The sequence below is a fragment of the Eurosta solidaginis genome, chromosome 4 (genome assembly GCF_040869045.1).
Source record: "Eurosta solidaginis isolate ZX-2024a chromosome 4, ASM4086904v1, whole genome shotgun sequence".
Classification (NCBI taxonomy): domain Eukaryota; kingdom Metazoa; phylum Arthropoda; class Insecta; order Diptera; family Tephritidae; genus Eurosta; species Eurosta solidaginis.
The window spans coordinates 178351437-178377883 of NC_090322.1; the positions used below are offsets into that span (position 1 = coordinate 178351437).

The 26447-nt window shown below is 35.4% G+C and overlaps 1 protein-coding gene across 20 annotated transcripts in view; it reads left to right on the top strand.

The window, feature by feature from the left end:
* Positions 1-23672, top strand: part of cac (cacophony) — a 503311-nt gene extending 479639 nt beyond the window's left edge. For 16 of the 20 annotated variants that reach the window (XM_067783991.1, XM_067783979.1, XM_067783982.1 and 13 more), the window contains 4 exons: positions 983-1183; positions 11130-11281; positions 11376-11602; positions 20179-23672. In XM_067783991.1, the coding sequence (XP_067640092.1) occupies positions 983-1183; positions 11130-11281; positions 11376-11602; positions 20179-20329 (731 nt within the window). In that variant the 3' untranslated portion in view covers positions 20330-23672. Of the gene's footprint in view, positions 1-982; positions 1184-11129; positions 11282-11375; positions 11603-20178 lie in introns of those variants that run through there. The other 4 variants (XM_067784001.1, XM_067783993.1, XM_067783994.1 and 1 more) reach the window with 2 other exon arrangements.
* Positions 23673-26447: the final 2775 nt, after the last annotated feature.

Below are 26447 nucleotides of genomic sequence, written 5' to 3' on the forward strand. Positions count from 1 at the left end.
CTTTGTTATGAATACTATCTTTAATTCTGGCCACTTTTTTGGAATGTAGGCAAGCGGAGAGATACTTAACATAGGTTTTTTAGAACAAACAGATAATACGGCTTTGAAGCTCTTATAAATTTATTGTAACAAACTATGTAATGTAGATGTAGATTGAACATCAACTTATATTTATTTTAATTTCTACAGCTCTTCTATTATGGACAAAAGTGGTGCAAAAATATTTGTAAAATTTTGAGTATATTTTTAGTAGAGTTTTTTGTGCTAGATATGGACTAACCGGTACAATTTTGTTTGTTAACAATTTTTCCATATATTTTATTTCTTTTTTTTATTTATATTTTTGCACACGGCGAGGGTTACTGGAACATGTTACGGAATTTTACTTCATCATCAGCTCGCTTTTTGGGATCTTACCTTGAAATCTCCAACATACATACTGGTCTAAGGACTGATGCCTTTATCCACTCAGCCGTATGAATGCCCCGCTGCACGCTTTGTGAACTGCCTATTCGCTTTATTAACTAATTTCGTACATATATAATCAATGTTTTTTATCCAAATTATGTGGAATAGTTTTAGGCACGTTCAACAGAACCTGCTCAGTACCAGTAACCATCGCCGCCCGCAAATCGTTTTTTTTTTAATTATAAATGTTTTTTTTTCTAAACACACGGCAACGCTGATTTTACACACACAACCTTTTAGAGCAAATATGCTGCCTTTCTAGCGTAAAAAAATACAATTTGTGAATGCGTTTTGTACATATTAATTAACATATGGAACATATTTATCTTTTATACATACATATACATATTTATGTACCTAGATAGCACCCAAAACAGTTAATACCTGCTTATGTACATACATATATAATTAATAAATTCTATTGTTATTTTTTATGGACATGTTATATGTAAAAGCAAAATGAGATTTGATACTACCAAAACCCCTGTGTATTGTTGTTGTTGTTGTTGTATAGGTTCATGGTCAGCATCGACAAGTCCGGCCCGTTCGCCTTCGCCTTCTCGTTATGGTGGCCATTATACGCGCAGTAGGCGTACAGAACTGCCTTTTCCCACATATGGGACAACAAGTCTATGTCAAAGATCGCGTTCGCCGAGTCCCGCTCGACTACAGGAGATGCGTGAACGAGATAGACTTGGTTATGGGATTGATATGGGTACAGAACTAATAAATTAATATTAATAATGTGTTTTATTCCAAAAATAAAAAAAAACAAGAAAAAACAAATTATTAGTAACTAAATGCAATTGATCAAAAAAGTATAATAACACAAACTAATATATATCTAACTTTACTACCGTTCTCTCATTCATCGCATCTTCTCATCTGTTGCGTTTTATCTACAATCTCTCATGTGTTCGTTATTTTTTCACTTGTCAATCAAACTGTGAAATGCATACATACACACATAATCATATTCGTTCGTCATATGCGTGCATTAAAAGAATATCTTCAAAAATATGTACTAATAGCCAGAATCAAACAACACAAATACATGCACCTAAAGTAAGAGTAGACACATACACCTAAAACTCTGTTTTAGAAAAAAAATCTACAAAGAAACAACTATTTGCAGAAAACACAAATATGAGCATAGCCATAAATACATACATGTGCACTGGCTTAAAAAAACACACCTTGAATTATGTCTTCTCATACACTGTACATATAAGGCAAAAACTGTTACATATATACAATCACTACAAATGTACATACATATAGGTTCATACTTTGTAGTTATTGAACGAGTGTTAATAGCCGTCAAATAAGCAGTTTTTCGATGCGTTTACCACAATCTTATGCATTATGAGTTGATTTCACGTATTTTTACGGAGAACGGCAGATAGAGCGACAGTAGCGCCATCTGACATGAAAAAGTAGACATCTTCCAACTTTTGTTGCAAGCAAAGCATAAGAAGTAGAATTTGGCATTTGATTTGGATAAAGGTGCTTTCATACTTTGCGAGTGAAATTATTTTTCCCACTTGTTGGTACTTTCCTAAAATTTAATTTTTAAATTAAAAACTGCAATTTAACAAATGAATAGAACACAAAATATGTTAGCAAGTATTTTTCTTGTATAGTGAGAAAGTTTATGAACAAGGCGAAATAAACTTGAATAGCCGAGTCTGAAGTTCCTGTATATTTGCAAAGGCAACATCTTGGTTGATTGTGGCGATGTTATTGGAATGCAAAAGATTACGTTGAAGGCACCTACATATATGAAAAATTTCATTGTGGCTCGGCCATTATTGTATTCAAGGTAATATAGTATCAATATATTTCGTCTTATGGTTGACACATTTATCGGTATATGTTTAGAAAAGTCTCTAAAAGACAGAAAGAACTTGAAGTTAACAAAGCACCTTCGGCGGTTGAAAAAATTAAAAGAACGGTATTTTGTCGCAAATTATGTGCTTATTAGTTGCGAAGAGAACAATTTTGCCGCGCTTTTCTATATACTTTTTTTTTGTGCTGTGCTGAGTTTACGTGTAGCTAACGAATCGTTCTCGTAAGGACAAAAAAGGAGAAAAATATTGTCGCTCTTTTCTAAGTAAATGGTTTATTATATATATTTGCGCCCGAATTATAATTTCGGATAACTATTTAATTCGGGGCCTAAATTAGAATTTTCTTTTACAAAATAGGATTTGGCTTTTAAATCGTCGTAGGCTAATCAATAGGTATGCCTTCTGGCAATCGCAATGTAGTGACCTGTTTCTTAAAAGGTACTCTTCACAGCTGTCCTTCCGCGGTACTCCAAAAAATACCAGCTAAGTCGAATTTCAATCTGTAAAGTTCATTCAACACCAACAAAATCGTTTAAATAAGAGAGACACAATCTTCCTTTTCGCAACTAATTAGCGGCTAATATGCAACAAGAATAAGAAATTTTATAAAAGTATAAAGAAGTATATTGAAAATTAATAAAATAAATACACAGTTTCACAAAATTGGTTTGCTGCTGAGGAATAAAAAAAGAAAAAAATGTCCTATGTTGAAAAATATATTTAAGGAACTTCACTAGTATTTCCGGTAACGCTTATACAATATCTATATAGAAGAGAATAGAAATTTGAAATAAAAAATTTTTCATCTTTTTCCAAAGTCGAATCTTGTGTTCTTACACTTACAATGTGTAATTAATTTTGGTTTTATAGGTTGATTTCTGTAATGCACAAATTAAATCTTAACAAGACCCGTATTAAATACAAATCTAGCTTTTTTTAAGTCAAATAATGGTTAATTGTGTTAAAGAACCATTTGAAACAATGTCATTTGGGAATAATTTTGGGATCATACCGAGATGATTATGGGGACCTTCTCGGGATCTATAACTTGTCATTTAGATATCATTGTGTAAAGATTTTAAGAACTATTTCGGGGTTCTCCTTGGCTCATTTCGGGATTATTTAAAAGTGGTTTTTAGGATGATTGGGAGTCTTTTGGAACAACGACGGGGCAACATCTTGTTTCCATAGGAATCAAATTCCGTGAACGCTCCAAAAACAAACGCGGCATCGGCAGAAAAAATGTTAGCTTACGAAAAAAACTGTATCTTACTAATCACTATTGGTAGTAATATCTGAATCGTTTTAAGGACGATTTCGAGATCACAACGGTATTTTCGGGAATAGTTCTTTGGAACGCTGCCGAAAATAAATCCGGCTTCAACAAAAAAATTGGTAGCCTTTAGCGAAAAAAATTAAGGTTACCAACCACATTATCGTTATTCATTCGTGCATCGGTGCAGTTCTTCATCTGGCCACAAAGAACATTTGTACCTAAAATGGACATAAAGGATGCCCACTTTTCATGTGTCGAATATTTTTCATAAATATATTTCTTCGATATTTTAGTCCCCGAAAAATTGTGGACTTTTAAGATAAGTCTGGAAAATTTAGGGATGATTTCGGGATTGTTTCTCACTATTAGGTTACAATTTCAGGATTATCATTTCGTAGTCAACGAAATAATAAAGAAATAATCTTAAAGAAAATTCCGAAATGGTTGCAATATATATATATTGCAAATAATAATTATTTGCAAATACCTGATTTAAGATTGCAAAGAGGGTAGAAAGGCGTTAGTGCTAAGTACTTGAGATGCTGGCCAAAAACGAAAAATTTAAAAAACTCGGAAAGTTTGGGAGTTGTCATGGGGCTTGATGCACATTTTTTTATTATAGCTTGCAAAGCGCGTCAATCCCTTTGACTGCATTAAGTTGTAGAAGCAAACTCCAGCTACCTTTTTTTTTGTAATATTTAATAAGTTATTTAAGCTTTTATAACTAATTTTAGTTATTTATATAATATATTTAACTAATTTGGTTTAATTAATATATTTCTTGCTGTAGCTTAAAAGATAACTGAAGCTGCTTAAGGAGAAAAATTACAGATTCGAATACATATTGAATATTTTCTATATGCAAGCGATTAAAATTACAAAAGTTGAAAAAATAGTCAAATTTGTATAGGTGGCAAAATCCAAAAGGAGTCGAAAAATTCGATGCAATCCAAAACTGTTTACTCAATTCTATTAATATTAGTAGAAGCTATAAAATTAATTTAAGAAAAATAAAAGCAAGGCGCGGTATAACTCCGCGATCCAAAACTGTTTACTCAAATCTATTAATATTAGTAGAAGCTATAAAATTAATTTAAGAAAAATAAAAGCAAGGCGCGGTATAACCCCGAGGCGATTTAGGCCAAACTACTCTTCTAATTTGTTTCATGGTACCTTTCCAATTGTCCTACAAAGTGTCTTATGTTTTATGGCGACTCTTAACATTTCGCAGAAAAGGTTTTCATGGCTGAAATATACGGGGAGTGTATGTCAAACCATTGCCAAAAGGCGATCTTGATTAAAAAAAAAGAGTTTCAAAAATATATTAATGTTGCTTATAACGAAACTTTAAGCCATCACCTTCGGTGTGGTAGGCGATCCCACCACCTGCGCACCACGCTACCTTGAAGTTTAAGTGAACTTAAAAAGTTATTCTAATAATTTTTGATCTCTGCCCTCTCTTGTTATTCTCTCAACAGCTTCTGTTCTCACACAACAAGCCCAGCACCTCGCTGTTTAGTTATAGTTTTTGGCAAAAATTTCAACATTATGACGAATTCGTCAAACTCATTAAATTCAATAGACGATATCTTAGAAGCAAAATAAGGTTTTCTAAAATCTTGAAATGGATTATGAAAAGTAGGAGTTGTACTTTCAGATAAAATAACGATCTTGAAAAAAAAATTGAAGTGAAATAACATCAAATGAACCAAAAAACATTTTTTTTAACTTTTGGGTTCGAATTGCTTAAAGCTTTGCAGCACCGGTACTGTTTTGACTCCAGATTCGGGTTCACCACTTCGAAACCTTTGAGAAAATGCAGTTCGGTTTCTAGTTAGAAAAATTATTACAAATAACTCGAAAACCTAAGCTAGTTTAGAAAATCTGACTTCAGATTTTAGGTTGTCTGCAATAAAAATCTAGTTCGACAGTATAATAAAAAAATAGTTCGATTCAGGCCTAATCGCTCGATCTCGGTCTCTCTCTTTCTCTCAATCTCCATATCCGCCTCTCTATATTACTTACCATTATACTCCCCCTCACCCTATCGCATATTCTGTGCTACTTTTATAAAACTGCAACGTGACCCCAACGAACGTTGAGCCGGGAGGGAATGGTACTTAGACGGTAGTAGGCTTAGTTCGGGCTGACTTTGAGGCTTTCGAAGCTTTCTATTCGTAAAAAAAAATAACGTATCTATATTAACCTTTGGCAACAACAAAACATGCTAGAGAAAGGTTTTGTATACAGAATCGCTCCACGACAATGGTTTAGCAAGCACTCCAAGTTTATTTTTATTAGGAAAAGCTTCTCCGCGAAAATGTATATGCCTAGCATATGTCTAACGGAATCGGCGGCATAAAACACGTACATATGTTCCCTCCCGTCAATTAGTGGGATAAATTAAATGGTAGCCCAACGCAAGTTGTATGAGAAGCTCGGCATGAATCTCAACGGAGTTATATCGCGTTAAGTTATGATATGATAATACCCTATTGTAGCGCCCTGAAGCGTTCTTCTTCTTTCGCCAAACTATGAGAAAAACGACTTAATGAATTTTATGTAGGAATTTTGTATTGGAATTTTATAGGGGACATTTTTTGCAAATTTATGTGCTATTTATGGCAATATAGTAATGAAAGAATATTTTTTCTGAAAACTATAAAGTACTAATGTAACAGCAGTATCTTAGCCAAATTGGATATTTGTAGACTGTTAACCCTCCGATAGATTGTGGCGTCTGGCCAGACGAGAAGGATTTATGTTCTTGAATAACTTTACTGCGACCCACCCGATCATGAAAAGCTTTAGTGACTTTTTAAGTTTAGCGGCGGTCTTTATAATAATTCCGAAATCGATATTTTTTTCTGTTTATTTCATCTGTTTTTTTGTACCAAATTTGATTATGTCACATTTTAGCATTGTCGTCTGGCTAGACGAACATAGCCTATAAGACCCTCATAGTTTGTATTCATTTCAAAATTTATCAATAGAAATTCAAACTTATTTCTGGGTAGTCACAGTGTGCGACGAGTTTTCTTCAAAATTTAAATAAAAATTCAAATATTTGTGGATAAAGTTCAAAGTGTAAAATTTCGTCTGGCCAGACGACAACGCTAAGATGTGTTGAATTTATTCACCGCTAATCGGAGGGTTAAATGGGCATTGGGATTGAACTCAACCGTGAATTGAGAGGTCTAACGAGGTATTTTGTTTCGGTTTCTTAAATACAGCAGCGAATACCAAAATAACCGTCGCAAAGTTTATCATCTTTGTAAATTAAATTTTTTGTCGGTGGTGCAAGAGAAACTGACATGAATTTTCTGAGTGAAGTTATGCAAACCTAGTTTGGATTCCAAACTGAAAAACTGACGAAACTTTGCAAATAACAATAACAATATTGCACAAGAGAAAGCGAGACCAATATTCCCCCAATATGAATGATTTTTGCATGTTATTGTTTACTTTTAGAATTTTATTTTTCATAATTTTTTTTTCCACAATAGAAACAATGCAAATAACACAGGATATATATTGCGCTCTCTTAGTTCATATATTTCCAAAGCGAATTCAACCAATTCGCGGCGCAGAAGAATGTCAGGTCAAAAGAAATTGTTCATTGATTTCGATCATGATTCAATCACTAGAGGTTTGTTCTCCAATGATGACAGAGCTTTGACACTCCCAAATTGAAAAATCTGGACGGGTTGCTTTTACGAAGTAAGGAAAACGGAGAATAATTCAATCCCCTTCAGTAAGAATTGTAGTAGTAAAGTACCTTTAGTAGCGGTAATAAATTTGTAAATTCCAACAGGTTTTGGGGAAAATAATTCAGTTTCTACTAAATATTTCGTGAATTGATAAAGAGCTATGTTGGTTTGGTCTTTCTCTCAGAATTTGTTTGAACAACAAATTCACTATCTCAAAATTTGTTTCAAAAACTCCCTATCTGAGCATAAGTTCATTTTGACATAAGAAGGAGTTAATGAAAAGCATTCTGAGATAAGGCGTTCTTCAATCTAATTAATAATATAGGGCTTTTTTGTGACAAATCCTGAAATGAAAAATTTTTGAAAAATATTTTGAGATAGGACGATTTTGAAGAGGCAGCCGACATGGGGTGATACTCTACCCAGCAGCCGCAATGAACTGATCAAAAAATAAAAGAAAATTGCTTGCTGTGTTAGAACTTTATATTCCGGCTTTGACTTTGACAGAAGAGTTAAACTTTTGTGCAATCCTACTACACAGGGAGTATTCACCTTTTTATTCTGAAATTTCGGAAAGCTCTTTTCCGTTAAGTATTCGTCGAAGTGTTCCTGATAAACCGTGCTTCACAAAATTCTTGTAGGTCACTTCCACTACACCAAAAAAGTTAACACAATTTTTAACATAATTTAAGCACGCAAAATACACTGATTTGAGTTTTGGAGAGTAAAAATTAAAATTCTGAACAGATTAGCTGAATAAAAAATGTACAAATAATTGTTAAATAATAAATACAGACAGTGTTTGTTTAACAAATTCTGATGTGGTAACTGGTGAATGTGACATACTAGAGTTTTGTGAAGCTTGTTTCACAATATTTTTCATCTCTGCAACATCTCTATCTTAAAATTGTCTCTGATATTTTTGTACAAGGCGATGCAAGGCGAATCCATACCAGGTGGTGGCAAAACGAATTAAACCAATTCGCCGTGCAGAAGTCAAAAGAAAATTTTAATTGATTTCGATTAACTGACATATTAAAGTACAAGGCCCTGTATGGAAAATAATCAAGAAGAAACAATCAGCTGTTGGGATAACAATACCTGGTACTGAATTCGCTTTGTATATTTCACAAAAATGTTGATTGTCTTTGTATATTTGTGCACCAAATTTTCAAACGAAAAACTAAATTTTCATTTGTCAGAAAAAATAGCACAGAAACCTAACGAAATATAAATTGGTTCGTTTGTTTTTAATGAACACGGTTGTATTTTTCTTGTACTTCGTTAGGTTTTCGGAATATTGTTTACAATACTGAAGTCGTATTAGGAGGGAGGGCGACAAAAAATTAAAGAAAAAATACAGGAAAAATACACGAAAATAAAATATTATCATAGAGGTATTAAGAACGTTTTCGAAAAATTTCTAAAATTTGAAACTTCACTTACTTTGTTAATGGTATTTGATTCCGACGTAAACACATAAGCACCGTAGCTGAGAATTGTATCTATGTAGTTGTAATATTGAGGGAATTTGTAACCAACCACTCATTAATGGAAGGGTTACATGCGCATGATCAATGTATAGCGTCCGGCTTTCGGTGAAATTGGTGGACAGGCAACGGAATGGGTGAACGGTGTAACGATTGACGAACGCCTTAGGGTTGCTGGTGTAGTCGGTGAACGGTGTGTCGATTGACGGACTCCTTACGATTGCTGGTATAATCAGTGAAGGATGATCGGATTTCGCGGAATGGTTTATCGGTTGACGGTCTACTTACGGATACTGGTGTGATCGGTGAACAGTGTATCTGTTGACGGGGATGTGGTTTGATGCGGACTACTGTCTTATTGATCAGTAGAGGGAGGCTACGATGGTTCGATAGGCGGTTGGTGCCCGCAATGACGAATATGTGGAACGATTATCAAGAAACCGGTGATTGGTTGAATAGATACCCTGCGAAACGTAGATGACGGTCCGGTGAATTGGTGATTCGCTGGTGACGAATCGGTTGATAGACTCCCAAGCAACCAGTGGTTGTGGAAATCGATGCCCGGCGAGATAATTACATAAATGGTGGCCTGACCCCGTCGGTACGGGGGCGATGCACTCACCTGTGTCTGGTAGAAGTAGGGGGTAGGAAATAAGTTCCTTCACGCCCTTCCGGACAGATCAAAAGTAGTGCAAGACCGAGGGCATCTACTGATCACAAGTGTCGGGACTGCGCATTACATATGTTCACCCAAAGTGTTTGCGGTATAAACTTCCATCATCGTAGGTCGCGCCATGAAATTATGATCTATCAAATGCAAACTGTTTATACTTAAGTATTCGTTTTTATAAACAGTTTGAGAAGTTTGCGCACTCGCTGTTAGGCGACGTTTACGCGAATTAAATGCTTGCAAGTGATTATTTGCATTTCGTACATTCGCATTCACTTGCTGATCGCTATTACAGTGTGATCGTATATTGTATTAACTATATTGTAACGAATTTAGTGCAATTCCTCTTATTTGCAACCTTCTGCTAACGTTCGAATCACTAAAATGTTGAATAAATAACTCAAATATTCGATAATGCAAATTGGTCTTTATTAGACTACTTTCAAAATAACACTACTACTTCTCGACAGATAGCGTGCATAAATCAGACTGAATTGTCCTGCCTCAACTGTTGCTGCTTTTATACTGTTTGGGTTCTCGTTGACTTATTTCTAGACGCTTCTATTTCTAGAATTTACTAGTTAGTTAGCAGCTATAAAATTACCAGCTATAACTACGTTTATAGCTTCTCGTATGCGCGTGTATTTGTGAGTGACAAATTACACAAATTATTGCCTACTTTTGGGAGTATCTCAGATATATGAATGTGTTTGTGCGTTGCTCTCCGCTGCTTGTATGGACATATGTATAGACATAATGATTGACTTATTGATTTGCATACAAGTCACTGCTTAGTATTGGCTTATAGATGATAGTAGCCCATAGTGTTGCTAATATTCGTCACAATATGAATGTGGGTTGGTCCATGCTATTGAATACTTGTGATGCTACTGACAGGGGCATTCCACAAGTTATAAGTCTCAAAAAATTCGTTTTGATTTTTAACAATTTCTTCCGAACAGTGTATTATATTTCACGAAGGGTGCTACTTGGTTAAGGGCACAAAGCAGCCTAAGCAAAAAATTCAAGAAATTCTCAATTAACAGTATGAAATTTTCGAAAATGGTCTTAAAAGTTTTTTCTTAAATTATCGAAAATAAAAAGAGTTTAATTGATTTAATTTTATTAAAAATGTCACTGCTATTTTACGTGTTCGCTGCTGTAGGTGTCCTTACATGATTTTAAGTGATTACAAATATATGGTATGACTAAATTACTATATATGTATCGCTCAACCATTCTAATATATGTACAACACATACAAACCAGCAGCAAAACATTTAATGCATGATTCCATCTAAAACCCATACTAACCCATAAGCTAATTGCACATTGCCTTCATTTCATTATTTTAAATCACAAAAAGTTTTCTTTTGGTCTTACTTTTGTACTATATTTCAAACATCGTACTTTTTCTAATTAATGTCTTTTCATAGCATTCTAAATGTGTCACTTCAATGTCATTGCTATTAATCGATTGTCAATCGCAAAACATTATTACAAACATTACATTACCTAATCAAATTAATAAGATAAAAAATAAATACTCATTGACAATTGCAAAGTCAAAAAAAAATATTATTGTCTCAATTATAATGCTTACTAATACAATATTTTTATTTTTTTTTTTTATTATTTGTTGTACACTTTATGCCAAATATTTAGGTGGTGCACACGTACAATATAGTTACCCAACACTGGCATCGCGACGCGCTGGTATGGGTCGACGTCTACCACCGACACCAAGTAAACCATCAACACTGCAGCTGAAGCCAACAAATATTAATTTTCCAAAGCTTAACGCAAGTCCAACACATGTAAGTTATTATCAAAAAAAAATATTATTATAATAATATTAATATAAGTGCCTATACTAAACTAGTTCATTCCATAACAATAAAATTTTTTTAGACGCATCACTCGACACCTCATAGTGTTCATTCCTTGCCACACCACCGTGATCTGCTGAGAGATCGTGTGATGTACCGCGATTTATATAGCAGTAGGGAACGCGATCGCGATCGAGAGCGATATAGAGATCATTTACGCGATTATGATATGCGATATGAGTATCGGGATCATGAGCGTGAACTCTATGAGAGAGAGCGTGATCGACAGAGGGATTTCGAAAGAGAAAGGTAACTTAAAATGAATATTATAAAAGATTTAATTCTCTAATATTTCCGGTCTCAAAGTACATTGGTATCAATATCTGGCTTTTTTAATGTTTACATATGATACACCATGACGCAATAAAACCAAACAGATGAAGTCATTAGCACAACAACAAAAATTTGACGGCCCTCATAATCCGGTCATGAATTTTTAAGTAGTAGGGAGGGAACGTTTTTGGTACTTTCTTGATACTATTTTGCTACTTTTTTACTATCTAATACTATATAATAATACTATTGTAACGATTTTGCTGCAAATCCTCTTATTTGCAATCCTCTGCTAAGTTCGAATCACTAAACTGTTGAATAAATAACTCCAATATTGAATGATAGAAAAATGGCCTTTATTAAAGTACTTCACAATAACACTTATACTTTGCTACTCGCTGGCTTAATAACCAAACTGATTAATAACTCAAATGAAACTCTACTATTGGCCGCCAGATCGCGTGCTTAAGCAAACTGATTGATAGCTCAACTCAAACTGAATTCTTCTTACTCGCTTGCCCCGCTTTTATAGTTTACGCTGCATACTTCTAGGCTCTTCGATTTCCAGAACTTACTAGTTGTTTCGGCTACAAAATCGCCAGCCACAACTACGTGCACAAATTATTGCTCTCTCTTGTGACAACTCAGTATATAGTTCTCATATAGTTTCTACTTGTTTACAATTGTCTACTTTTTAGCGCTTCTCAGATGTACATATGTGAGTTTGTAGTTTACAGTCTCCCGCACACACATAAGCGTATAAGTAAATTCATCTGTGTGTGACATCTCATCTCTCGCTGCCTTGTATGTAAATGTTGATCGTCGGAATGTGTACATATGTGTAGACGCAATTATTGATTCGTTTATGTAGATACATAATGATTGAATTATTGATGTGAATTAACGTCACTGCTTAGCATCGGCCTGGAGATGGCAGCACTCCTTAGTTTTGCTAATATTCGTAACACTGCCCTCCACCTAAGTCGTCCCGATCAGACAAATCTCCCAATCTAAACGCCGCTAGCATCTCCAAATGTACGACCCTTCTAATCTGTGGTTTCCCAGTGGTTTGTATGCGGTAGATGGTATCACTGATCTTCTTCACAACTTTGTACGGGCCTTCCCAACTGCACCGTAATTTGACTGGAACACCTTTCCGCCGGTGAGGGTTGTTTAACAGTACCAAATCTCCCGCCAAGAAACCTTCCGAATTAAAGTTCTTGTCATGCCAGTGTTTCATCTTACTGCTCGTTACCCTGGGCCGTTCCTTCACACTCTGTTGTTTGGTCAATGAACCACTTCGTAGAGCTTGCGCTGGACGGATTTGCTTTGCATAATCGGTATCGTTCCCACATTTCACAACAGTAGTGCGCTCCGGCTTGAAACTACCCTCGCATTCTTTCTCGGAAATTCGTTGCTTTGTTTTCCTGCGTCTTTTAGATTTTGTCAATGCCAGTGTTTCTCTCGCAGGTACTTTTGATTTTGATTTATTTGGCCCATTCGATCTATCAACCTTTGCCTTTGACTTTCGTGGTCTTTGTCGAGTCTTTTCTACCAGTACCCGATTACTGCTGAACCCTTTTTCCAAACTAAAGTTAAGTGGTATGTCCTGGTTCTTATAGCGCATAATTTTTCTCCGCATATCGATCCTGACGTCATGGTCAACCAAGAAGTCCGCTCCCAATATGACTTCATCAACGATCTCCGCCACAACGAATTTGTGTAGAACCATGACTTTTCCAATTAATACCTCACATACCACTTCGCCTTGAACTTGGTTATACTCGCCAGTGACCGTACGCAACTTTGCTCCAGGTAACGGTTTTACTCTCCTGTTGACCAAGTCAGATCAGATCAAGGAATGAGATGCGCCCGTATCTACAGTCAGTACTCGTTCTTTGCCATCCACATTCCCTCTGATGGTAATACTGCTCGATTTTCTACCAATTTGCGACACAGATATCACAGGGCATTCAATAGCTGGATCTAGCTCTCTACCTCTTACTCGCTCTTTCTCATCTCCTCCAGTTTTGCGTTTACGGCCACCCACATTGTTGGAACTATTAAGACCAAGATCGCAATGATATGCTATGTGACCGGACTTCCCGCATTTGAAGCATTTGATAACTTTTTCACTTCGCTTTTGCGATCCTTTCAGTGCCTCCAATATTGCGTCTACCCACTCTGGCCTGTCTACTTCCACACGGCGTGCTTTGAAAACTGGTTTACTCAATAATGACGCCGTTTCCTGGGTCAATGCATGGGATAACGTTTCAGCAAACGTTAGTTTTGGATTCGCATATGTAGCCCGCTTCGTTTCCACATCTCGTATGCCATTTATGAAGCTCTGGATTTTTACCCTTTCAGTGTATTCCACGGGTGCGTCCGCATTTGCAAGATGAGCCAATCTTTCAATATCTGAAGCAAACTCCTGCAATGTCTCATTTGCTTTTTGGTAGCGGTTTTGCAACTCAATTTGGAATATCTGTTTCCTATGCTCGCTTCCATAACGTCGTTCTACAGCAGCCATCAATGTTTCATAACTGTTCCGTTCGTACTCTGGAATCGTCTGTAAGATTTCCGCTGCAGGCCCTTTCAATGTCACGAACAGTGCAGCAACTTTATCTTCCGCATTCCAGTTGTTCACTGCTGCGGTCTTCTCAAACTGTAGCTTAAAGACCTGGAAAGGAACAGAACCGTCAAAGGATGGTGTTTTTACCTTTGGATTACTCGCTGAAACTGCTTGACGATTTAATTGTAACTGCTCCATACGACCCTTCAAATCATCGACTTCTGCCTGAAATTGAGCGATTTTTGCATCCTGCGCTTACATCTTTGATGTTACCCTTGCTTCCTGTGCTTCTAACTGTGAAGACATTTGTGCCACCTGCAATGATAAGCGCTCCTCTCGTTCTTCCATCTTTAATGTTATACGGGTTTCCTGCGATTCAAGTTGTGAAGAAATTTGTGTCGACATTTCTGAAATACGTGTTTCTTGTGCTTCAATCTTCGATGTTATTCGTGTCTCTTGGGATTCCATCTGTGATGACATATACGTTTTCTGTTCTTCTAGTTGAGATGCCAGTTGAGATGTTATATCTGTCTTTTGCGATTCCAGTTGAGAAGCCAAAATCATGTTCAAGTCTGTGCTGGTAACCGTCTGCGATGTTTCGTTTTTCTCTTCAATTTTTGTTGTCTCCTCGCCATCAAGGTGAAAGACATACTCTTCCACATCAATTCCTTCTGCTTCCATTGCCTCTCGTAGCCGTGCTTGAAGTTCGAGTTTAACGCCGCTTGTATTCAATCCACGGCTCTCCAACTCCTCCTTCAGTTGCTGGATCTTTAATTCACTGAACTTTGCCATATCCTTGTTGTCTTCTGGAATTTATTCAACAATTCCTCTTCTGACACCAATTGTAACGATTTTGCTGCAAATCCTCTTATTTGCAATCCTCTGCTAAGTTCGAATCACTAAACTGTTGAATAAATAACTTCAATATTGAATGATAGAAAAATGGCCTTTATTAAAGTACTTCACAATAACACTTATACTTTGCTACTCGCTGGCTTAATAACCAAACTGATTAATAACTCAAATGAAACTCTACTATTGGCCGCCAGATCGCGTGCTTAAGCAAACTGATTGATAGCTCAACTCAAACTGAATTCTTCTTACTCGCTTGTCCCGCTTTTATAGTTTACGCTGCATACTTCTAGGCTCTTCGATTTCCAGAACTTACTAGTTGTTTCGGCTACAAAATCGCCAGCCACAACTACGTGCACAAATTATTGCTCTCTCTTGTGACAACTCAGTATATAGTTCTCATATAGTTTCTACTTGTTTACAATTGTCTACTTTTTAGCGCTTCTCAGATATACATATGTGAGTTTGTAGTTTACAGTCTCCCGCACACACATAAGCGTATAAGTAAATTCATCTGTGTGTGACATCTCATCTCTCGCTGCCTTGTATGTAAATGTTGATCGTCGGAATGTGTACATATGTGTAGACGCAATTATTGATTCGTTTATGTAGATACATAATGATTGAATTATTGATGTGAATTCACGTCACTGCTTAGCATCGGCCTGGAGATGGCAGCACTCCTTAGTTTTGCTAATATTCGTAACACTATATAATACTATCTTAATATATAATATACTAGCAGAGTACCCGACGTCGTTCGTGTATAAATAAAAGCAGCACTATATAGACTAATATATTAGACTAATCCCAACCCCCATTTGTATGGGAGATGCCACGCCCCTTTTTCGCTATCCCCAATTTTTCCAGAGGGCGTAGGGATTGGTCTCATATAACCACTCACCTAATTTCAGTCGTATAGCCTTAATACTTTCAGATATATTGACTACGAAAAATTCCAGTTGTATGGGAGGTGCCACGCCCCCTTGTCGAAAACTTTTTTTATATAGATACCATAGATTGACGCACTCAGGGTATGTCATGGCAAAATTTCGTTCGATTCCATTCTGCGGTTCATTGAAGGGAATGAACTCGCGGGTGAGATGGCTAGGAAAGGTTCCGACTTAGACATAAGTGAGGTGGCCAGCTCCGTCCGACCGCCGCTGAGTTATCTCCTAGGGAGAATCGACGAATATGAGAACAAGTCAACGGACTTGCTATGGACCAATAGAGTTGACTGCAAAGTCTCAAGGTCCTTATGGCCATGCTTGGTAGGAAAGACACCAGCTTCCTTCTCAAACTGAACAAATCTGAGGTGAGGATATTTATGGTGTCATCACAGGTCAATGTGCTATCGCACCAATGCTCCGACGGTGGCGAATACCAACAAGCTCCCTCTGCAGAAGCTGTCAGGATGAGGAGGAAGAGGAGTCGATCTACCACTTTCTCTGCCGATGTCCGGCGCTTCAAAGAAGAAGGCTCAGATTTCTGGGCACACGCTTCTTCGATAGCGTGGCAGAGGTTGGGAAGGTGGACGTCTCACTACTTCTTGGGTTCATCAGGGAAAGCAAGTGGTTCGTTGAGGACCACTAGGAGGTAATGGGGCTAAACGAATTTTCCGCCACCCTGTACTTACTGAGGGCACTCACAATGGACAAAAATGTATCCGAGTGGAAGTGTGGGTAACACTCACGCACGCCCTCTTAACCTAAGCTAACCTACTATCTTAATAATGTACGGTGCAGAAAAAAGGCAAACTCGATATATGTATCTCCAAATCGGAACTGGGGACATAAAGAAAAGAGAAGAGAAAACAGAGGAAATGGAAAGGAAAAGTAGAGAAAGTTGGAGGGAAGTGGACAAGTAAAGAGAACAAGATGAAGGGGGAGGGTGAGAGTAGAAATAGGAATAAAGGTAATGGTTTGAAACAAAGTAGTAAAAAGAGGTTAACAGGAAGAGTTAGAATAACACAAGGATAAGACTAAGAGTAGTAGTGATAGTTAGATAAGAGCAAGTGTAAGAGTAAGAGTAGGAGGAAAAACGAGAAGATTTACGGAAGAATGAAATGGATGGGGAAAATAAATGGGAAGCTTAAGGTAAACTGGAAAATGCAGGGGGGAGAGGAAATAAGAGAGGAAGGAAGAGGGTTAGCCAGAGGAGTGGCAGGTGGATAGATAGAGAATGTCGGAACCATATCTGTCGGGATTGATCACACGGCTGTTTCACGTTTGTCTAAACGTTTCGAGGGTCAGCCAGAGCTGTTTAAAATAAAGTTCTGAGGAGGCATATATTTATTTTTTGCCATCAATGAATTTCTATAACTGACTTATTTTGTTTTGTTGATTTTCCGACAGGGTGGATAAATGATGTATATTGGAACGATTTTCCGTCATCCCTTGTCAAATTTGATTTTGAGACAAACCGGTTTCGGCATTGTGCCGTCATCAGTGTCGATTTTCGTTCTGATCTGTTGTTGCCGTTTGTCCTGTATTTCTAGTTCTTAGGTACATGAGCAGGTATTGTCAGAATTGATGCTTGTGTATATTTAGTTATGTGTATGTGCTGTGTGTTCATCCAATATCATGAACCAAAATACAGCAAGAGAGCGGAGATCGCAATATCATTGATACCGCAGGAAGAACAGGAGCACGCAAGACACATGTGAAGGGAAATCAAAAAAAAAGGAGGTGAAAGCACAGGAAGGACAAAAATCTAATACAGAGGAGACAACAATAAAGAATCTACCGCATGAACTAAGGAAAAACAATATTGTCACAACGAAAGCGAGAGAGGATCCCACAGATGAATACCAAAAACAAATCAAAGTTGCTATAAAAAATGCAACAAATATAGTAGATTCTAACATGGCACATAGATTGGTCCAAATGAACTCTTCGGCTCCTCCACTGATTGCGCTAGCAAAAATCCACAAGCCGGACACGCTAATGAGGCCCATCATTAATTTTAAATCGGCACCATGTTACAAACTGTCCATATATTTAAAAACGATATTGAAAGATACTCTGGAGCTAAGGAACGAATATGCAATAGCTAACACAACAGAGCTAATAGAGAAACTTGAGACCGTAGAGCTAACAAAGAACAGCAAATTGGTATCTTTTGAAATAAAAGATTTATACCCATCAATACCACTATCGGAGACTTTGGACATAGTTAGCTCAACAATAGTTCATAATACAAAAAACAAAGTGAAAAGTATTCAAATCACAAATACGCGTCATGGTATATCAAAACTATTTTCAATTCAACAATAAAATATATAGACAAACAAACGGTCTTGGAATGGGAAGCCCCATATCAGCCATTCTTATGGAAGTTTTCATGCAAAATCTGGAAGAAAAGTACATACAGGAGCTGAAGTCCAAATTAGACGTGTTATTTTATGCTAGATACGTGGATGACATAATATGCGTTTTAACTACTAATAACGAAGAGCTTGTACTGGAGTACCTCAACAAACAGTACGAAAATATAAAATTTACCATGGCAACCAAAAAAGACGGAGGAATCAACTATCTAGACCTCTTGATAAATATTGATGAAGAAGCCAAAAGATTTAACCATGACATATATAGAAAGCCAACGGCCACCGACACAATAATACATAATGCCTCAAATGACCCCCAACAGCATAAAAACGCAGCATTAAGGCATTTGGTACATAAACTTGAAAGAACACCTTTTACACAAGAGGCATATAAGAGAGAACTTGAGATCATATATAACATCGCTGCAAACAACGGATATAAAAAAGCGCTAGTAGATAGGCTCAGAAGGACAAATGGGGAACCAAAAAGAAATAATGAAAAGGAAAATGATAGCTGGACGACTATGACATATACTGGAAAAGCAACATATAAATTGCAAAACTTCTTTAAAAAATACAACAACAACACAGCATTCAAAGCATCGAACAACTAGGGCGAAAACTAAAAACTAGCACTAACTCATAGGATCCGTTTAGCAACCACGGCGTATACAAGTTTACCTGCGGGTGCCAACATAGTTACATAGGACAAACAGGACGACAGGTAAGAACGAGGTTCAGAGAACATATTAGAGATTACAACTAAAAAATACGGAATCCAAACATTATACCAGAATCTAACTTCGCGAATCACATGTTCGAGAATGAATGTCCCCAGTAAATAAAACAGTTAGGGTTCTTCACATACAAGAAAAAGGCCGACGTCTCAACGTACTCGAAAACATGGAAATCTACAAACAGAAAACATTCCATGGTAGAATAATAAACGAACAGATAAACACAATTTCTGACACAATATTCCAGCCTTTAAAACTTGTTTACAAGGAACAAATTAATCACATAGGTACAACAGACAAACACACAACATGAAATAAACTCAAAACAATTAACGCACCAAAACAACAAACTCACAAAGAAGGTCAAACGACTAAAATTACAGATTTTTACCTCCCTCAGTCAGCCACACAAATCGATCAGTAGAAACCACCCTCGGTTCTGAATGAACACACAGCACATACACATAACAAAATACACACAAGCATCAATTCTGACAATACCTGCTCATATACCTACGAACTATAAATACAGAACAATCGACAACAACAGATCAGAACGAAAATCGACACTGATGATGGCACAATGCCGAAACCGGTTTGTCTCAAAACCAAATTTGGCAAGGGATGACGGAAAATCGTTCCAATATACATAATTTCTATAAGCTCTGAGTTTCTTAAGCATCGTTGCTGTAAATAAAGGAAATAACACCCACCTTCAAAAGGAAATGTAAACCACTGACGTTATTTTCCTGTACGTTGCTTCATATTTCAGAAAGGCATTAATATTGTATTTTTTTATGATAGTAAAAAAATCAGTGCTGCATAAAGTCGAGAAGCAACACTTAAATTTATGAAAGCGAGTATTGTCAAATGCGACTCCATTTTGTAATAATGACTTCACTTGTCTGGTTTATTGCATCATATGATAAACTTTCTCAAGTCAAATCTAAAAACTATGTTATAGCAAAGTTTCTCGCTTACAACCTGTCGTCAGCCTAACGACATAACTAGCCTGGTATGTATCATGCTAATTATATTTAAAATTTCTATAATTGTTTTTTAGACTGGAATACATAGCGCCGCTATCGTTTGAACAAGCGCTCGCTATGGGCAGAACAGGGCGTGTACTGCCATCACCCGTGCTAAACGGCTATAAGCCGAAGGGTGGACTAAACGCACGACATTCAGATTCGGATGAGGAGGACTGGTGCTAGCAAAGGCTTTGATTGCGATTGCGTAATCGAAGGGAACAGATCTGGGTATAGCATCAAGCCATATTTTCATCACTTTCTGCACCGGATTTAGACCATAATTTTGATACAATACCATTACAACATTTCTATGCTGCATCCGATACCGATTTAATAGAAACCACATTCATAGATACTACAAATTTAACAGATGGTGATTTACATTTCTCTGCTGCTGCTAACACTGCCACTACAGCCGCCGCTGCTGTTAACGACTACGATTACGAAGACAACAACAACATTGATCCATGCATAGTAAGCTCGCCTAACTATTTAGGTAAGGGTGTACTACGAGCCACAACCGTACCCACTATTTTTGAATTAAATGTAATAGAATCGGTGGGGAGACGATTACGACCACACCAAAAAAAATTGATGATCACAGATGGTACTATAAGACCGTTATCATTGGTTATACCTAGACGAGAGCCAGAATGCGCTATAGCAACAACAAGAATTTATTCTGATCATGAGCTTTATCAACGGTATCAACAGCATGCAAATAATGATGGAGCAGCCAGTAAACAACTACAACAAACACCATCATCTGATATGGACTTGCAACAACAATATGCAACATCAGCAACAACACCAACAACAATAACACAACCCGAACAACATTTGTATCATACGCTATAAGTATACATACAAATATACAAAAATAAAAGTTAAATAAAACACAGAACACAGAACGTGCATAGAAAATATTAAAAAAAAGAGAACCACTACATATACGAGCTAAAGTTTTCAAAACGTGAAAACGTGAAAAATATGTATTGAATTTGAAAATAAAAAAAAAATTTATTAAAATAGCGAAACGAAATTTGTATTGTAAAAAAATTTGTAATATGTAAATTGGGACTGCAATAGTTGTAGCTAATGAAACTGTAGACAATTGCATTCATAAGTATAAACAAATACATACATACATATAGACATACCCTGCAGGAAAATCGAGTAAGCACGAAATATGTTTTCATCAGATCGACACCAGTGACTTGAGATATAGTAATAGGTATTCGTTTAAAACTTAAATTTCACAGATTTAATGTGTCAGTGCTATATAAACAAAAAAGTGGTATGCACGTTTAATCAGACCAGAGTTGCACTTAAGCGCTTCGTAGAGCATCGGAAATTTAATCGGCGCTGATTGCCAATTTTTAGTCAGATTTGCCGATATACCTACCAACAAAGTTAAAGAGATAATTCTCTAAAGAAAAGCCATAAGTGCAAAAATTGCATTTAAAAAAAATGTATAAAAAATTAGGAATAGGAATTCGAAGGGTTTATTTGTATTCGAAATCTGAATATATAATGATATGGGAAGATACCTTCATTGGTTTCATTTTTGACTTCACCTCACAGCGGTTCACTATCAGAAACAAAAGTTCATAAAATCATTTGCACATTCGATTTGAATAATTTTTTTTTTCATGTAAACAATGGCTTTTGAAACTAAGATTCGTATAAATGAAAAGGTATTTAAATAAGTATTAATCTAGTCCAGAGGTGCACTATACCAGCAGCGATTCGAATGCAAACGCAACATTTTTTGTTGTGGTACTTGTGTTCAAGATGAATGGTGAAAGAAAATTATATTGAACATCCTGTCAAAATTGTGACAAATGGTAAAATGTAGCCACATTGAACATCCTGTTAGACAGTTGACGGATAAGATATCACACTTGTTCTGTACAGAATGGCTTGAAGTACAAGCGAAAACTGATTGACTCCTAGTGTTGACAGACAAAAATTTTGTTTGTGGCTAGAATCAAGAAAAAAAAAGCTAAATTTCTTTAAGAAAAGCAATCAAAAAGAACTAAAAGCATATATGCATATATTTTTTATTGTAAGTTCTCATCTTTATTTCAAATTAAACTTTAACATCGGAGCGACATGTATTTTTCACACCGCTACGATAACGGCACACCTATGGGTTCACCAAAAATATCGAAATACACATCAACACTAGCCTATGACTATGATTTCGTCCTCATTATTACATTTATGAATATTTTCTTCTCTTAATCAAACTCGTGTTTGAAAATGTTTTTTCAGCTTCGGCATTACTGAGTAGCACCACAAGGAATGTAAGCATAAAATCGACAAGCTCAGTAAAAGGGTTTTCATATAACGCATTCTTGTACTGTTTCAACGCAAACAAAAAACTAAAAGTTAAGTAGAGATCTTTAAAATTGTGGACATAGATATTTTTCGCTTCATTTCTAACCACGTTATTTCATTAGGCCTATACTAGAGATAAAGAGCCGGGGGCTAATCGCGAATTTTTGGAGCTAAACGCAAAAAATACTGGCTAGATCTTAGCTCCTAAAGCAACAAAATGGCAACACTGTTTGCTACTTGCTTGGCCGAATCCCCGTCGCTGCGCTCTCTGTATGTAACACCGAATAGTTTCCGAAGCTCTCGAATTCGCTATTGATGCATTATTTATAAAATCTAGTTAATAGAGAAAATATGAGCAGACTATTTTAAAAAAATGTAAATAATGCAATATACCAGTCGTTTACGAAAATGTCTGAAAAACACTAGTGAGAAAATAATTTAGGTAGTAGAACAGCGATTTAACAAATGATCGAGACTGTTTACTATTGTGAACGTTTTTTCAAACATTCGCCACTTGTATGAATTCACAATGGATATATGTGAAGGCCGAACCGATTTTTGAAGCTCCACGAAGCTTTTCTGTGCATCTGTGGTCTAACTAGTTTTTTTTTTATTTATTAATAAATGTTATTCAATTTATTTCCAATGCTTATTGATATATATTATTTCTAAATGAATGACCAAATGGAATATATTTATTTATTTTACATTTCTAATTTTTTATATAATTAAACAATTTTTGTAGAAACTCATTTCATCAGAAATTTCGAATTTCGTTTCATCGAAATCTTACTTATTTTATAATTACTGTGATTCAGTTATTAATTTTGTTTATTACAGAAAAATTGAAAAGGAAAAAACTTTCATTGGCACATTGCAATGATACCATTTCATCGTCAGGCAATTTTGAAATATTTTCAAAAGTTTCACCGGCACTCGAACCCGGGATAACTCACAACTAGGCTATCGTACTTGTCGTTATTCTCTTGCTTACTTCAGAGTATCCCATTTTTACGCTAACAACACAATTTCAGACATTCTGCCTCCAATTAATTCGGAGCATAGTATTTGTACTGCTAAATTTGCTAAATTTGCTTAAATAGAAGCTAACTGATAATTGAGGGGATGTGTGGAATAACGGTATAACTCAAAAATCAACCTTTTGAGAAAGGTGAAAAAAACTTAGCAATACAGGTAAAAATAAATTTATAATAATCCTACTTGGTAAGATTTTAGATAGTATGATTCTTTGATAAGCAAAAGTAATAAATTTTATATATACATAATTTTATTATTTTTTTGAGTTATACCGTTATTCCATAGATCGAATATCAAATATTTTGATTGAGATACTTTATTGAACAAAATAGTAGATACATTAATAACCATTGTTAAATACATTATATTCTATTATTTAGAAATGCTTATAACTATTTGTTATATCTTTTTGTTATTTTTAGCAATCTTTTTTTACTACTTTTATCATTTTTAACCTTTTTTTCTATTTTTAACAATGGAGTTCTCTGTCTGCTTAGTCGTTTTTGAAACCACTTCAATTCTTTTATTTTTAGTTATTTCTGGTCTACGACATTGAATATATTTTCATACCATTTCGATGCTTCACTACTGCAAAATTTTATTAGAGAGTTATACCGTTTTTCCATAAATGAAGCTAATATCTTTGTTTAAATATCACTTTATTTTCTAAGATTAATATGGTATGTGTATGTAATCGTGCTCTTTTTATTTAGTTGGTTTATGGAAAAACGGTGTAACTCGACTTATACCATTATTCCACACATCCCCTCAATTGATTATTTTACGGGACTCCAAGAAGTAACTGACAAAAAGTTAGCTATTGACAGTTGATAAATTCATGCAGCGTTGATATGACAACCATTGTAACTGAGAAAGTTTTGAAAATCAGAATATCAGTCAGAAAATTAATATTTGTGAAAAAAATTTTTTAATATTAGAAAAATTTTGTTTTTCACGCGGCATTACATATTGTTTTTTTCTTTTTTGTAAAAACATATGAATAATGCTTTGTCTACTTCGTCCATGCCCTTGCCATACAAAAGTAGTTTTTTTTTTTCAAAGAAAATAAACAGATAATAGTGCACGTTAGTTTAGTAGCTAGCTTATCTTTTACCATTACCATTCAACGCCCTCTTCTCCTTAGCTGAAAGACTTTTTTCTAATATAAAAATCGAAGAGGAATATTCGGATCTCTTTATAAAGATTAAGAATTCTGGAAAACGGTAGACACAAAATCTTGTCTCTCTCTTCTAAAATATTTGTTTTAGGGTGTGATATCTCTAAAATTTAAAGACTAGTATGTTTCCATAACACAATTTTTATAAATTACTTGCCCCGACAATGTTCGTTAACCGGAGAGTGGACAAACCAGCACAAAACCCAATGTCTTGGAAAGAATGTAGTAGGAAAAGAGTGTGGCTAGTTTGTTTGAAAGCCTCTACTTTGACAAAGGTTTTCTGCTGAGCATTAGGCAGCTGTTGGGTGGTTTTCGATTTGAAGAAAGCATTATGGAATATTGGCGTGTATAATACGCGCAATAGAGATTACATTAAACAACATATACAAGAGTTGGGTCAAAGAGTTCAACAAAGTAAAAATCATACATTAGGACGAGAACAAAGGGGCTGCTTTATTTTCACGCTTTCAAATTTTTTATTACATTTTTTTTCTTTGCGAATTATAAAAATGATCCTTGAAAAAGTACATCAAAACAGCGCCATGTTAGAAAAATATTGAAATGCATTGGAATCAAGTAAATTATTTGTGAGTTAATGGATTGGTTCAAAAATATTGAAAGTTGTGATAGACGCACTTGATCTGTATTGTATCGATCAGGTCTAAGTAGTTGGACCTATAAAAATTATAAAGCTTGATTTATTTCGAACTAGAAGTAGATATATGAGTGTACTAGCAGGCCAACTGTTCAGAACTATAGATTTTTCTTGAAGGGTACACACTTTACACACGCACACACAAGTAATAATGCGAATTTTGAGCGGATCCTCTCGTGAGCAAGTGTAAAATATATTTATTGAAAAAAAGATACATGCATACACAAACCATACATACATACATACATCATATATAAAGTCATAGCCAAAATATTTCTGCAAAATATAAAAACATATACCATACTTAGATATATGAATTTATATATACATATATTAATGAATACATAGATACTGCCTTGTTTTTGTTGAAGTTTGGTCCAGAACGTTATTGTAACTATTTAGAAACAAACATATATATATAACATATAACCATTAATATTTCTGGAAAGTTGTTCATAAATAATTGTTTTTTTTTTTATATAATTGTTTAGCTAAACTTTGCATTAAAGCTTTAAATACAAAAAAAAAAATGTACTCAAGTAAGCTCATGCATAATTCACAAAGAGTAAGACAATGAGTTAAAAAATTTTATTTTAATTACTGATGATTGCGTTTACTGAAAATAATTATAGTTAAAAAAATATTTTTTTTTGAAGGATGTTATTTATAAGACGGATTATATTTGAAATGTTATCACAAAAAATTTATTAATACGAATAGCTTAATCATTGTAGCACTTTTTTGGAATTAAATGAACTTGATCATAAAGTTTTCAACACAAAAGTTTCTCACATATTTGAAGGTATTCCGTTTACCCCACAACTTACAGCGGTTGGCGAGACCTTTATGTTTGGGCTGACTTCGAACGGCATATGCGCTAAGATTGACGCATTTCTGAGGTTCATCTCAAATATACATCCGAAGCGTTTGCCCAACCACTGCTGAGTGGTGTCCGAGCAGGAACATAAAGTCTGGATCATTGGCGTGTGAAAACTTCGGAATACGTGGCATGTTATAATAACAATGAAAGTGATTATAATCGCATTATTTATTCTTATGATATTGTCACCTTGATCACTGCTAAATTT